The 13,720-nt window shown below is 46.4% G+C and overlaps 1 protein-coding gene across 4 annotated transcripts in view; it reads left to right on the top strand.

The window, feature by feature from the left end:
• CCDC12 (coiled-coil domain containing 12) overlaps window positions 1-13,720 on the top strand; it is an 82,333-nt gene that overhangs the window by 59,027 nt on the left and 9,586 nt on the right. For all 4 annotated transcript variants that reach the window (XM_074943457.1, XM_074943456.1, XM_074943455.1 and 1 more), the window contains exon 3: window positions 11,043-11,122. In XM_074943457.1, the coding sequence (XP_074799558.1) occupies window positions 11,043-11,122 (80 nt within the window). The remainder of the gene's footprint in view (window positions 1-11,042; window positions 11,123-13,720) is intronic.

The following is a 13,720-nucleotide window of genomic DNA, read 5'->3' as shown; positions in this document are numbered from 1 at the left end:
CTTTGGGTAGTTCTAAATCTCTTTGGTAATTGGTGGTTAGATTATTTGTATCCAGTTGGAATGTGCCCAGTAATCTGGTCAGGCATCATGTGGGACTTGGTGGACACGTGGCACCTGCATGTGCTTGAAGCTCTTCTACTTCAGCCGTGTGCAGCAGCAGCATCCAGAAATGGCCATCTCCCCCTTGCTCACGTGGTCCTGAGGAGTCCGTCTTGAGAAACTAGACACCTCTCCAGCCTGTGTTGTTTTGGTGTCTGACAGGCTAATGATGTGTTTGTTTTTTTGACATTCCACAGGTGCCTAAAGGAGCCCTAGGCAGAGGCTTGGGGAAGAGAGAATGTGCTTCAACACGCTCAGTTATTTTAGTGAAAGCAGCCAACCTGCAATGCATGGCAGCACACTGATTCTGAAGTTAAATTGTCTTTGAGAAGGAGGCGGTGGGGAGCTACTCTTCCCTCTCTTTGTTTCTCGCTCCTTTTCTGCCCTTCGTTGGGTAAGGAATCCAGGCATGACGGGAAAGAACTGCACCATTGTAAGCAGACAATAGTTTCTGGACTTCTGTGTTGGCAGGTCCTTTAGAGATGCATCTGCCTCCTGCCCCGGGAGGTGGTACTGTGGTATAGCTCTTCTCTTTGTGATTGGACAAGAGGTGATCTCAGCCAGAGGAGAGATCTTTTATTTTATTTTTAACGGTGGTGTAATATACTCTCAGAAAAAAATTCTTGGTTGCTATGTCAACAACAGAGCAAATACAGCAAATTCCCTGCATGAGAATATAAAGGGTGATAGAGTAGCTTGAAAATATAAGAACCCTTCATTCCAAGCCAGTCCACTGAGAATGAGGGTCAAGGATGGATGGATGGCTGCTAGACCCAGAAATACCAAAGGAAGTAGATGGTGGTAGATATGAAAGTGTAATCTTGAAAACGATGTGGGAAATGGGTTATAAAATCAGGCTGAATGGGAAAGTTCAATAACTGGAAGGTGCCAAGATTTTCCTCCCTACCTTACTACGACCTACAAACAGCACCCCAAGAGATAGTAACATAGTATTCCTATTTTATACATGGGTAAGCTGAACCACAGAGAGGTAAATTGACTTGCCCAAGATCACACAGCAGGTTAGTGTTGGAACTGTCTGTAGAAATAGACAAAAGCAGAAAAGTTCAAGACTGTAAGGCTACAAATTCTTCTTTCAGAAATACAGAAATCTTTGTCCAAATGCCATTGACGTATTAAACAACTGTGCCTGTAAAGGTTCAAATCGGAAGTGTAAAAAAAAAAAAGTGGGGTTTAAAGAGACTCCAGGAGAACCAGGTAAAGAGATCAAGGCAACTTCCATAATTTCTGTACATGTTGAAGCAGAGAGTCTGCGTGTGTGACTGTGGGCTACCTAGACCGGGGTTCTCAACCTTTTGCTTTCTGAGACACCCCCCCCCGCCAACATGCTATAGAAACTTCATGGCCCACCTGTGCCACAGTAGCTGGCTTTCTGCATATAAAAGCCAGGGCTGGCGTTAGGGGGCAGCAAGCAGGGCAATGGCCTGGGGTCCCATGCCCCAGGGGTGCCCACGAAGCTACATTGCTCAGGCTTCGGCTTCAGCCCCGGGTGGTGAGGCTCAGGGGCCTGGGCTTCAGCCCCATGTGGTGGGGCTTCGGCTTTCTGCCCTGGGCCCCAGCGAGTCTAATGCTGGCCCTGCTTGGAGGCCCCCCTGAAACCTGCTTGAGGCCTGGACCCCTGGTTGAGAGCTACTGGCCTAGACCAGCCAGAGATAAGTGATGGTTGAAGTACCAGAGGAGTATTCTTTTATATCAGTCTCTCTTTAGAGGACAATGAGGAGTTTCCATTTCAAGGGCACTCTTTTTTTAAAGCAAATTGGAGTGGCTATAACAGAAATTGAAGACTATAAAAATGAAGCTACGGAGCAGCTTGGGAAGTTAAAGTGCGGTGAATAATCAAAACCAGATGGTACTTCTCTGAGGTTTCTGACGGAAATGACCTGAAACAGCTGAGATACTTAGGAGGACATGCAGGACTTCCTTAAACATAGCAACTGTTTCCCAAGAACAGAAAGCCACTAACATGGCACTTGTGCTTCAAAATAGGAGACAGCTGGCATCTTGGGCATTATGAACTATTGAGCTTTGGCTGTGGCTTGGGGCAGCCGATGCACCATCTTGTTTGTAGTCTTTAGCTGGCACCTAGAGCAGTAAGAATTGAGGGAGTGAGTGTGTGGAAAGAATCTAGAAATGTCTAAAGTTTTGTGAGCTTTCAGAATTGGAGGAGGATGGGTGGTTGGCAGGAAGACGAGCCAGTGGGGGGATGGCTTCTAAACTACGCAGGAGCAGAGCCCTTGCAATATTTAGAAGGTCGAAATAACTGCTACCTCCTACTGCAAGCTTCCCCTTGTCTTCCCTCCCGTAAAAAGTACTTCAGCGCCTTCTGCCCCTCCTGCCTTTCAAAATGCTAACAACAATTACTCTTCCCCTAAAAGAATGCGCTTGAGTGTTCTAGACAGTTGTTCCTCGCTACTAACCTTGTCCTCACCAAGATGCGAATGTATTGCATTTTGAAGCATTCTAGTTAATGAGAGTTCAAGTGGCTGCTTTGTGATAGCAGCTGGAGCATGTGATGGGCTCTGCATCTGAGGAAGTTGCTCTCAGAAGATTTCCTGGCAAATTACAGCACACTTCAGACAGGCATGAGGAGATGGCATGCAAAAGCATCACCAAAAGACTTTGAAAGCCCATTTATTAATTGGGAAACAATGTTCACTGCACGCAACACTCAACGCCGTTAGAGTGAAAAGCAAACAAACTGGAGAAAGCGCTTTGTCAGTATCCTCTGTTTGCATCAAGCTAGTTCTTCACATCTTATAGGAATTACTCTTCAAACTCTGTGTTGGTTGCAAATGCCAACTGCGTTTTTACCGTGCAACAGTTCCAAGTACCAGCTGCATCACACCTGGGTGATGCTCGATTGATGCCTCAAAATGAGGTTTTGACCCCCTAAGGAAATTCTTCCCCAGTGGAGGTGCCAGTAGAACCAATGCTAGATGTAGTACAATGAGTCAAAAAGGGGACTTGTAGTGGAAAGTTGGTCTGAAGCTTACCTGCGGTTCCATGACTCTGCTCTGTAGTGCAGATAAATGTAATGGGCATATTTGTTGCCTGTAACCAAGTGATCTAGACCTGTGCTTTCAGAAATACCATGCCATGTGCTATTGCCCCATTAATTACTGTGCTGGTCATTTGGATGCTCAATTACTGCAGTTGTGCATGCAGTCGTCGTAGCTCACCTGTGCATTCCCAAATGTGGGGTTTATGAAGTCATGAGGTAAGAAGCTGTGTTCTCTGGATAATGCTCTATTTCTGTTGAACTACAAAGCCATTTGTACAAAAAATGGTAAAATATTAAAAACAGAGAGATGTAGTTAAAAGGACAATACTTCACTGTGGATTCCATTGGACCCTAGGTGACAGTCGTGCCGTAAATTCAGTAAGAGCTTGCCTTACCGAGCTGCACCTTGTTTGGTGTGAGTGATGGAGGCCCTGGGCCAGTCTTGCTGATACGCCTCCACTCTGGTGCTAAGGTGTCTTATGTTGTATCTGAGAAATATGTGATCACATTTATTAAATGTATCCCAGTGCATGGGCCTATGGGGGAAGGGGTAAAGATAAGGAGATTCATTCAGTCTAAACATCCTTATTGTCTGACTTTGATTCCTTAACACTGCAGCCTTAACATTGCATTAACAGGGTTTTCTTTTTTAGTAACTGGCAGAATGAATGATAACTTTTTTCTAGCATCTAAATGGCCATGTAGCATTGCTGGGTGCTCGTAAACCGGTGTTGCCTTTTACCTCAGAAGAGGCTGTAGTTCATTGGAGTGCCTCCTAAATATAGGGCGTGATCCAAATCCCACTGACGTCAGTGGGCATCTTTCTGTTGACTTCAGCCAGATTTGGATCAAACTCATAGTCTGTGAAGTGCTTTGTGATCTGTTTTTGGGGATGAAAGAGTGCTAGAGAAATCAGTTACCTTGACTTTGCTCTCTCCAGCCTCTGTAAGCCTTTGCTTTTCAAGGTAGCCCATTAAATCCCGCCTCTCCTAGTCTATTCATTTCCTACAATAAATTACTAGGTTTGATTTGTGGCACCTTAGAGACTAACAAATTTATTTGAGCATAAGCGTTCGTGGGATGCTCCGATGAAGTGGGTTTTAGCCCACGAAAGCTTATGCTCAAATAAATTTGTTGGTCTCTAAGGTGCCACAAGTACTCCTGTTCTTTTTGCGGATACAGACTAACACGGCTGTTACTCTGAAACCTAGGTTTGATTTGGCATCACGCTACCTCTTTGCCGTAAAACATTACAGATCATCAACAAGGAGCCACGGGGTGAGGGTGGGCAAGAAGTCAGAGAGTGGGAAAGACTAACATAAACCAGCTCTGTCTCTTCCTGATGAGCGCTGGAGCCTTGGGGATTAAGTCCATAATCCATGAGCACTTCTGGGAGGCAGCTGCCAGGAACAGTGGGCACTGATAATTACAGGAGGCAGGTGCGTGGCATTGTCTTACATTGAACAATTAAAGGGATCCTTTTTTGTTTGTTTCAAACAGTCGTGAGTGAATTTAGTGAGGAACTAAAAGCCATGGCTGGAATTGGGTGTAGTACATCTAGGCACTGAATAGTTTTCTGCACCTGCAGCATCATTGCTGCCCTTATCCCAGACCCCTTACGTGGCTCTCTGCTGGTGCACCTCAGTCCTGGCCCACGGCGTTGTTGCTATCTCAGTCCTGAGCAGCACCAAACAAATTCTGCCCTTGCTGTTTTGTCTCATGGATAAATCTCCATCGGAGGCTGACGGTGATAAAACCCCCGTGTTTTTGTTTGCAGTCTGACATGGGATTTGAATCCAGCTTAGCATCAATGGGCAAAAAGCTGTTTTATTACTAAACTGCGTTCCTGCCTGTTGGGGAATCGGATTTAAACCTTATTATCTTTACTATGCTAGAGCCTCCTCCCTACCTGGTCCATGTGCTGTGTATCCCCAGATGGAGAGTGGGTTTAAGGCTGCCAAAGCCTTGCAACACTGAGGGCTGCAGGGGCTACTTGCCAGGAGCCCATTTGGCTCTGCCTTGTCTGCAGATCAGTTCACTTAACACGCAACCCTGTGGCCCTGGGTTGATATTGGTATTAATAGAAATGGTTTGTGTAAACTTCACCAGCAGTAAAACCCTACAGGCTGATCACTGTGGTCCTCACTCTGTGTTCACAAGGCATGGGGCAGCCAGAAGCCAGGCTGAAGTTCTCCTGGACACGGTTGGGAAAGGTCTGTTTTTCTCCAGGATCCCCCCTCTTACTTCAGGGTCTCAAACTCCTCTGTTGGAGAGGGCCAAATGAGGGTTTTAACACTTTTAAGTGGGAGGTGGGGCCTACAAAATTAGGGTCACAGAGGCCTCTCGAAATCTAGCAGCAAATAGGAGGTTTGCACAAGGATCATAGAACGTGGCCTTCGTGTAGCTTCGGCAAGTTGCTCTGCGTGGGCTGACCCTTTTGCTTGCCTAGAGAAGCTTGCAGAATGGGGGCCTTAGGAAGTGAAGCGCGGGGGACAAATACTATGTTGAGTGCTTTTAGGACCGCTGCTGTTTTCTGCCCTTTGTTTGGCCACTTGTCCAAGCAGTTTCCCAGTCTGAGCACCCGGCTGTGGCATCTGCATATGCAACCAGGCACAAAATTCTACATGGTTATTTGGAAATCTGGCTTGCCAGTGTCACAGTTAGGCTTAATGGTACCACCCTATTGACTTGTTTGCTCTGAGCTATTGTTTTGGAGTGGCTGAATTCCAGAAGTCTGCAGTGGCTTACACTCAGTTAACAGGAAAATCTTCTTGACATGAACTAAAGTGACTAAAGACTTTTAAATGAATGCCTCCATTCTGCAGAGTCTGATTCTACTGGGTTAGTGAGAGAAACCCCTTCAGCGTACTAGATCCGGCCTGCTGGCCAAGTGTCTAACAGCACTGCCTGACATCCAATTACCTTCTGGATGAATTAGTTACTGATGTTTTCTCCAGGCTAGCAACAAAATTCTGCTTAGTGGGGACTGTTAATAAAAACATAAATAAACCTGAGATGTTTGTGTGAAGAGCACTGCGGCCTTGTTCTGAAAAAAAAAAAAAATTGATCAATCATTTGGGACCAGAAGGAATGAAAGGAGCATGCCAGCTAGCAGTTGCTGAAAGGAATTGGCTCTCCTGGTAGGACTCGATGATAGTAAATTAACCTCTATTGATTAAATTCCTCTTCCCACACAGGCACAAAAAGATACATTGCAATGGAGAGAGATGGGGTTCAGTGGGCTGAGAATAAGATGGGAAGCTAGGTGCTCTCGATCCCTATTCCGATGTCTGCCACCACCCCTGTGACCTTGGGTAATACATTTCACCTCTCTGCTTCGGTTTTCCCCACCTATACACAGTATACTCCTGTTTATCTGAAACCCGATTATCTGAACCTCTGTGTTATCTGAATCTGTTCCTTGTCTGCTCCCCCCTCCCCCAAAAAACAACTGCCCATGTGCTACCCTGCCCAGCTGCTGGCGTGCAAACCCCTAGTGAAAGCCCCTGCCCAACTGCTGGCATGAACTCCGCTGCCACCTATGCATGCACATCCCCACTCATTGCTCTCTGCCCACCTCTTCACCTGGTCAGCGTTGTAGCTCTCGCCCTAGCTTATGCAGAACCGAGGTGCTCAGCTCCCTCTTCGACGCAGCCTCTGTGCTGCTCCCTGGGCGGCCCGAAGGAGCCAATGCTGGGGCATGCGTGCCCCGAGCCAAGCAGCCGCAGGAGCCTGGGTGCCGGGGAGTCTGCTGCCGTGCGGTTACTGTACACGCATAATGACAACAGCTAAGTCTGTATCCTGTCCAGCTGTTTCTGACTGAGGAAGAGGACTGGGGTGAAGGGCTGCTTTCTCCATTATCCAAATGGAATCCATCTTGCCTGTGCTATTTGGATAAATAGCAGTGTATTGTAATGGGGCTAAAATTCCCCTGGCCTTGGGGGCGGGGTGGGGGTGGGGGAATTAAAGATTGGAAAGCCCTCTGGGAGGTGATCAGTCAACCATGATAACTGCTGTTATAGCCACTGCTGTTAGTGACTGCTACTCTGCAGCACAAAGGGCTGGTTCTTGTGGGGCGTGGGGTACCCGGCCACTCCTGCTGACTTCATTAAGTATTAAGTATCCTGTCCCTCCTGGACCAGAGCAATCAGCCAGTGCTGCTTTCATTTTAACCTTAGAAATCTCGGTAAACCCACTAATCACTCCAGGCCCTGGGACTGTGGCCTTGGGAGTCCCCAAGATGCTGCCCGGGGGAGTAGTTCTTGTCATCATAACACACCTGGCCCCATAAGGTTAATCAGTCGCTTCCCATCCCCCCCTCAGTAAAGTCTTTCCTTCATAAAACCAGCTTAGCGAACGGTTTCTCCCCAGCAGTTCTCCCAGCACCAACCGTACTCTACACACATCTAAAGGTGAATCCCATAAACTCTGACCTGCATTTGACACAAAGAGAGAAATGTTTGGCTTCCCTTTGTATGTCAGGCCCATGCCAATCTCTGTTGGAATCTGTTTCTTTTCATCATCCTTGTTCTACCAGCATCTGCCCAACGGTGGGAAAGTCGGTCTGGTTCTTGGTGTTATGTTGGGGGCGGGGGGGAACTTGAGATCTGGGCTCAGTTCCAGGCTCAGTCACAAACGTCTTGGCTAAGTCACTGAATCGCTCCGGGGCTTGGTTCCCTCTCCTGCTTATTTTAGATATTTCTGTGCCCCCCTCCTCGTAGTATCTGAGCACCGCAAACTTTCATTTATCTCCCCAATCCCCTTGCAAGTCCTGTGATCCCCATACAGTTGGGGAACTGAGGCATGGAAAGATCAAGTGGCACACACGAAGTCTGTGGCAGAACTGGGAATTTAACCTGGGTCGCGTAGGTCCCAGGCTAGCACCCAAAACTCTGGACTGTCTCTCCTGTCGCTGTGGGGGAAGGGGGTAGATTCTCTCCCTTTCTCTTTCTCTGTGCAGTGCAGCTGATTTAGTGGGATCTGTTTTGGTTCTACTAAACACACGGGAAATTGGTTCCCAGTATCAGAGCTGGCAGACCAACATTGTTGCCCGCTGGCTGGGTGGAGGAATTCATACAGTAGCAAGTGAAACGCTGCCCCTTTTTGTGTGACCAGAATGATTTCAGATTAAAACTGGCAATGGTGGCTGTCATAAATATAAAGGGAAGGGCAAACACCTTTAAAATCCCTCCTGGCCAGAGGAAAAACCTTTTCACCTGCAAAGGGTTAAGAAGCTAGGATAACCTTGCTGGCACCTGACCAAAATGACCAATGAGGAGACAAGATACTTTCAAAAGCTGGGGGGAGGGAGAAACAAAGCCCCCCTCTGTCTGTCTGTGTGATGCTTTGGCTGGGGACAGAACAGGAATGGAGTCTTAGAACTTAGTAAGTAATCTAGCTAGATATGCGTTAGAGTCTGATTCCTTTAAATGGCTGAGAAAATAAGCTGTGCTGAATGGAATGAATATTCCTGTTTTTGTGTCTTTTTGTAACTTAAGGTTTTGCCTAGAGGGATTCTCTATGTTTTGAATCTAATTACCCTGTAAGGTATTTACCATCCTGATTTTACAGAGGTGATTCTTTTTCTTCTATTAAAATTCTTCTTTTAAGAACCTGAATGCTTTTTCATTGTTCTTAAGATCCAAGGGTTTGGGTCTGTGTTCACCTATGCAAATTGGTGAGGATTTTTATCAAACCTTCCCCAGGAAAGGGGGTGTAACGTTTGGGAGGATTTTTGGGGGAAAGACATTTCCAAACGGACTCTTTCCTAGTAATATACTGGTTAGACATTTGGTGGTGGCAGCGAAAGTCCAAGGGCAAAAGGTGTAATAGTTTGTACCTTGGGGAAGTTTTAACCTAAGATGGTAAAAATAAGCTTAGGAGGTTTTCATGCAGGTCCCCACATCTGTACCCTACAGTTCAGAGTGGGGAAGGAACCTTGACAGTGGCATACCTCACATATAACTTGCCTTTAAAGACAGAGGCCCTAGCATCCAGTGGGAAATGGCCTCTGTGTTAAAACTGGCCATTAAAAGTTGAAAAATCCCAAATTGCTCCATCACTGATTTCTTTTTTTTTTTTTTTTAAGGGAAAAAAACAATTCAGTACTTACGCAGGATCTAGATGAAAAAGTGTTGTCATCCAATAAGCTGCCCAGCAGCAGTCAAATGCTCTTCCAGGGCCGTTCTGACTGATGCAAGTGCCTAACCAAAAAGTGAGTTAATTTCAAGGTTCATTACAAATAGAAGAGCCTGCAGCCCCTTAGGTATCGCAGGGTAGGTATGAATTTCTAGGTATGAATTACTCTCCAGTGCATCATTTAAGAAATGGTTTTTAGAACAGCGTGATAGGCTCCCACCCCTTGGCTTTTTCTCTAAGCCTCTTGTCCATCTCCTCTCCCCCACAATTTTTAATGCATTTTGCAGTTTAAACTGAGGGCCTTAAAGATGCATTAACAATTTAAACCAATCGAAAGCTTTAGAGCATCTTGAACAGATAAACCAATCTAAAGTGTTGGATTGTTTTAATCTTCTTAATTTGCCTAATGGCTTAAAATACTATTATATAGCACCAGCTGTTGCTTAGCATTGTTCACAAGCACATGAGACAAGGTCCCTACTCTGAGATCTTGCCTTCCCAGGCCCTGATCTTGCAAAAGCATATGCAGATGCTTGCTTATTATTATTATTTGTCTGACTGTGGCACCAGGGACCCCTATTGTGCGAGATGATGTACCATTAATCCCACTGAAGTAATGAGGTTACACACATGAATAAAGTTACATATGTGCAGGGTCAGGACCTCCATTAGCATTGAAACACCTAAAAAAATAGACTTAAACCGGAAAATGATTATGAAAAGGACCAAAAAATGGACCCAATAGGAGAGGGGTTCGGCAGCATCTCTGGAACTCTTCACATCTGGGCCTGGAAAGAATTGGAAGGGTTAATGAACACATATCTTGATGCTGAGCATAGTTTCCCTCTGCCTGCCCACACAGCCCGAGTGGAAGAACTCTGCACAGAAATCCACATTGCGTTCTCTTTGCATGTTGCTTTGCGCTCACCTTCCATAAATAGCTGGGTTTAAACACTCTGGATATGAGGCAAACAAGGGCTGTTCAATTCCAATTAACCTTTAAATGATCTCTTACCTTGAAATATGCCATTACTTTCTTGCACCTTGACCTGATACCAGTGCTGTGGCTCTGTTGGCTTCAGTCACGTCAGCAATGGCATTATGCCACAGGTGAATGGACCCCACTGTGGCTTTCCTGCGGAGAGAATCAAACCCGCTTGTTTCAGTGTAATGCCATGTGTATCGAAGCAGTGAAATATGGACCCCTCCACAGCCAGGACTTCCCTATTGATGCACTGTTTGCCACAGGGAAAATCCTTGAGTAGGTGGCTGGTCTGTCGAATTCGCCTCTCTTCAAGGGGCAACCAGCCTTAATTGTGTCCATCTAGTTCAAAGTCTCTCTTCTTATTTATTGATTATAGGGATGGAGCTAGGCTGTCCTCAATGGTGGCAGATAATGGAACAAGAAGCAATGGTCTCAAGTTGCAGTGGGGGCGGTCTAGGTTGGATATTAGGAAACAGTATTTCACTAGGCGGGTGATGAAGCACTGGAATGGGTTACCTAGGGAGGTGGTGGAATCTCCATCCTTAGAGGTTTTTAAGGTCTGGCTTGACAAAGCCCTGGCTGGGATGATTTAGTTGGTGTTGGTCCTGCTTTGAGCAGGTGGTTGGACTAGATGACCTCCTGAGGTCTCTTCCAACCCTAATATTCTATGATTAGAGAAAGTGAGAACTTTGGCTTCTGCATTTCTGTTCTTGTGCATGTCTGTTAAGATGGTGGCAGCCTGGTGAGGGGGATGTGCATGTGTTTATGCTTCTCCTGCTTTCTCCCCTTCCTTTCTAGGGAGCTCAAGCTGCGAAATTACATTCCTGAGGATGAAGATCTCAAGAAAAGGAAGGTGCCTCAGGCCAAGCCAGCCTCAGGTAGGTGCTGGAGAGGGAGTTTTTGAGAGCTTGGGAAGGTCGTAACGATGCCTCTCCCCATTCTCCCAGGCAGGATCCCCTGGGAGAATAACGTGAGGGGGAAAGGAGTCCAGGAGAGCTGGCTGTATTTTAAAGAATCCTTATTGAGGTTACAGGGACAAACCATCCCAATGTGTAAAAAGAATAGTAAATATGACAGGCGACCAGCTTGGCTTAACAGTGAAATCCTTGCTGACCTTAAACACAAAAAAGAAGCTTACAAGAAGTGGAAGATTGGACAAATGAGCAGGGAGGAATATAAAAAATATTGCTCAGGCATGCAGGAGTGAAATCAGGAAGGCCAAATCACACTTGGAGTTGCAGCTAGCAAGAGATGTTAAGAGTAACAAGAAGGGTTTCTTCAGGTACGTTAGCAACAAGAAGAAATTCAAGGAAAGTGTGGGCCCCTTACAGAATGAGGGAGGCAACCTAGTGACAGAGGATGTGGAAAAAGCTAATGTACTCAATGCTTTTTTTGCCTCGGTCTTCACGAACAAGGTCAGCTCCCAGACTACTACACTGGGCAGCACAGCATGGGGAGGGAGGTGACCAGCCCTTTGTGGAGAAAGAAGTGGTTCGGGACTATTTAGAAAAGCTGGATGAGCACAAGTTCATGGGGCCGGATGCGCTGCATCTGAGAGTGCTAAAGGAGTTGGCGGATGTGATTGCAGAGCCATTTGCCATTATCTTTGAAAACTCATGGTGATCAGGGGAGGTCCCGGACGACTGGAAAAAGGCTAATGTCATGCCCATCTTTTAAAAAAGGAAAGGAGGAGGATCCAGGGAACTACAGGCCAATCAGCCTCACCTCAGTCCCTGGAAAAATCATGGAGCAGGTCCTCAAGGAATCAATTCTGAAGCACTTAGAGGAGAGGAAAGTAATCAGGAACAGTCAGCATGGATTCACCAAGGGCAAGTCATGCCTGACTAATCTAATTGCCTTCTATGATGAGATAACTGGTTCTGTGGATGAAGGGAAAGCAGTGGACATGTTATTCCTCGACTTTAGCAAAGCTTTTGACACGGTCTCCCACAGTATTCTTGTCAGCAAGTTAAAGAAGTATGGGCTGGATGAATGGACTATAAGGTGGATAGAAAGCTGGCTAGATCGTCCGGCTCAACAGGTAGTGATCAATGGCTCCATGTCTAGTTGGCCGCCTGTATCAAGTGGAGTGCCCCAAGGGTCGGTCCTGGGGCCGGTTTTGTTCAATTTCTTCATTAATGATCTGGAGGATGGTGTGGATTGCACCCTCAGCAAGTTTGCCGATGACACTAAACTGGGAGGAAAGGTAGATACGCTGGAGGGTAGGGATAGGATACAGAGGGACCTAGACAAATTGGAGGATTGGGCCAAAAGAAATCTGATGAGGTTCAACAAGGACAAGTGCAGAGTCCTGCACTTAGGATGGAAGAATCCCATGCACCGCTACAGACTAGGGACCGAATGGCTCGGCAGCAGTTCTGCAGAAAAGGACCTAGGGGTTACAGTGGACAAGAAGCTGGATATGAGTCAACAATGTGCCCTTGTTGCCAAGAAGGCCAATGGCATTTTGGGGTGTATAATTAGGGGCATTGCCAGCAGATCGAGGGACTTGATTGTTCCCCTCTATTGGACACTGGTGAGGCCTCATCTGGAGTACTGTGTCCAGTTTTGGACCCCACACTACAAGAAGGATGTGGAAAAATTGGAAAGTGTCCAGCAGAGGGCAACAGAAATGATTAGGGGACTGGAACACAGGAGTTATGAGGAGAGGCTGAGGGAACTGGGATTGTTTAGTCTGCGGGAGAGAAGAATGAGGGGGGATTTGATAGCTGCTTTCAACTACCTGAAAGGGGGTTCCAAAGAGGATGGCTCTAGACTGTTCTCCGTAGTAGCAGATGACAGAATAAGGAGTAATAGTCTCAAGTTGCAGTGGGGGAGATTTAGGTTGGATATTAGGAAAACCTTTTTCACTAGGAGGGTGGTGAAACACTGGAATGCGTTACCTAGGGAGGTGGTGGAATCTCCTTCCTTAGAAGTTTTTAAGGACTTGACAAAGTCCTGGCTGGGATGATTTAGTTGGTGCTGGTCCTGCTTTGAGCAGGGGGTTGGACTAGATGATCTCCTGAGGTCCCTTCCAACCTTGATATTCTATGATTTAAAAAACAAAACGTAGAAGATGTGAAAGATACTGGATTGATCACCCTGGAGAGTGAAGTCCTCTGCCTATAGGACCGGGTCAGCAGCAGGCCCAATTTCCTGCACGTTGCCCTATCTGGAGAGACCACCTCTGCTAGTGCTGTAGCAGGAACGCTTCATCCTTGTCCTCTGCTCTAGCTGCCAACAAGGGCCCAGTTACAGTTTTCATCTAGATCCTTTCCACTCGTCACTGGGAGGAGATCCACCATACTCATTTGATGTTGGCTGCCAAGCAGCTGTCCATCCGTTAAGCCACTGACCTTCGCTACCTTTGACCCTGTGACCTTGAGGGGAAAGGTTCCATATCACCAGTCCTTTCTTTTTGAATTCAAACCAACTGTTGGAAACCTGCCTAACTTTTTTTTTTTCAGTCCGATTTA

Source organism: Natator depressus, chromosome 2 (assembly GCF_965152275.1).
Source record: "Natator depressus isolate rNatDep1 chromosome 2, rNatDep2.hap1, whole genome shotgun sequence".
NCBI classification, from domain to species: domain Eukaryota; kingdom Metazoa; phylum Chordata; order Testudines; family Cheloniidae; genus Natator; species Natator depressus.
This window is presented reverse-complemented; position numbering and strand designations above follow the sequence as displayed.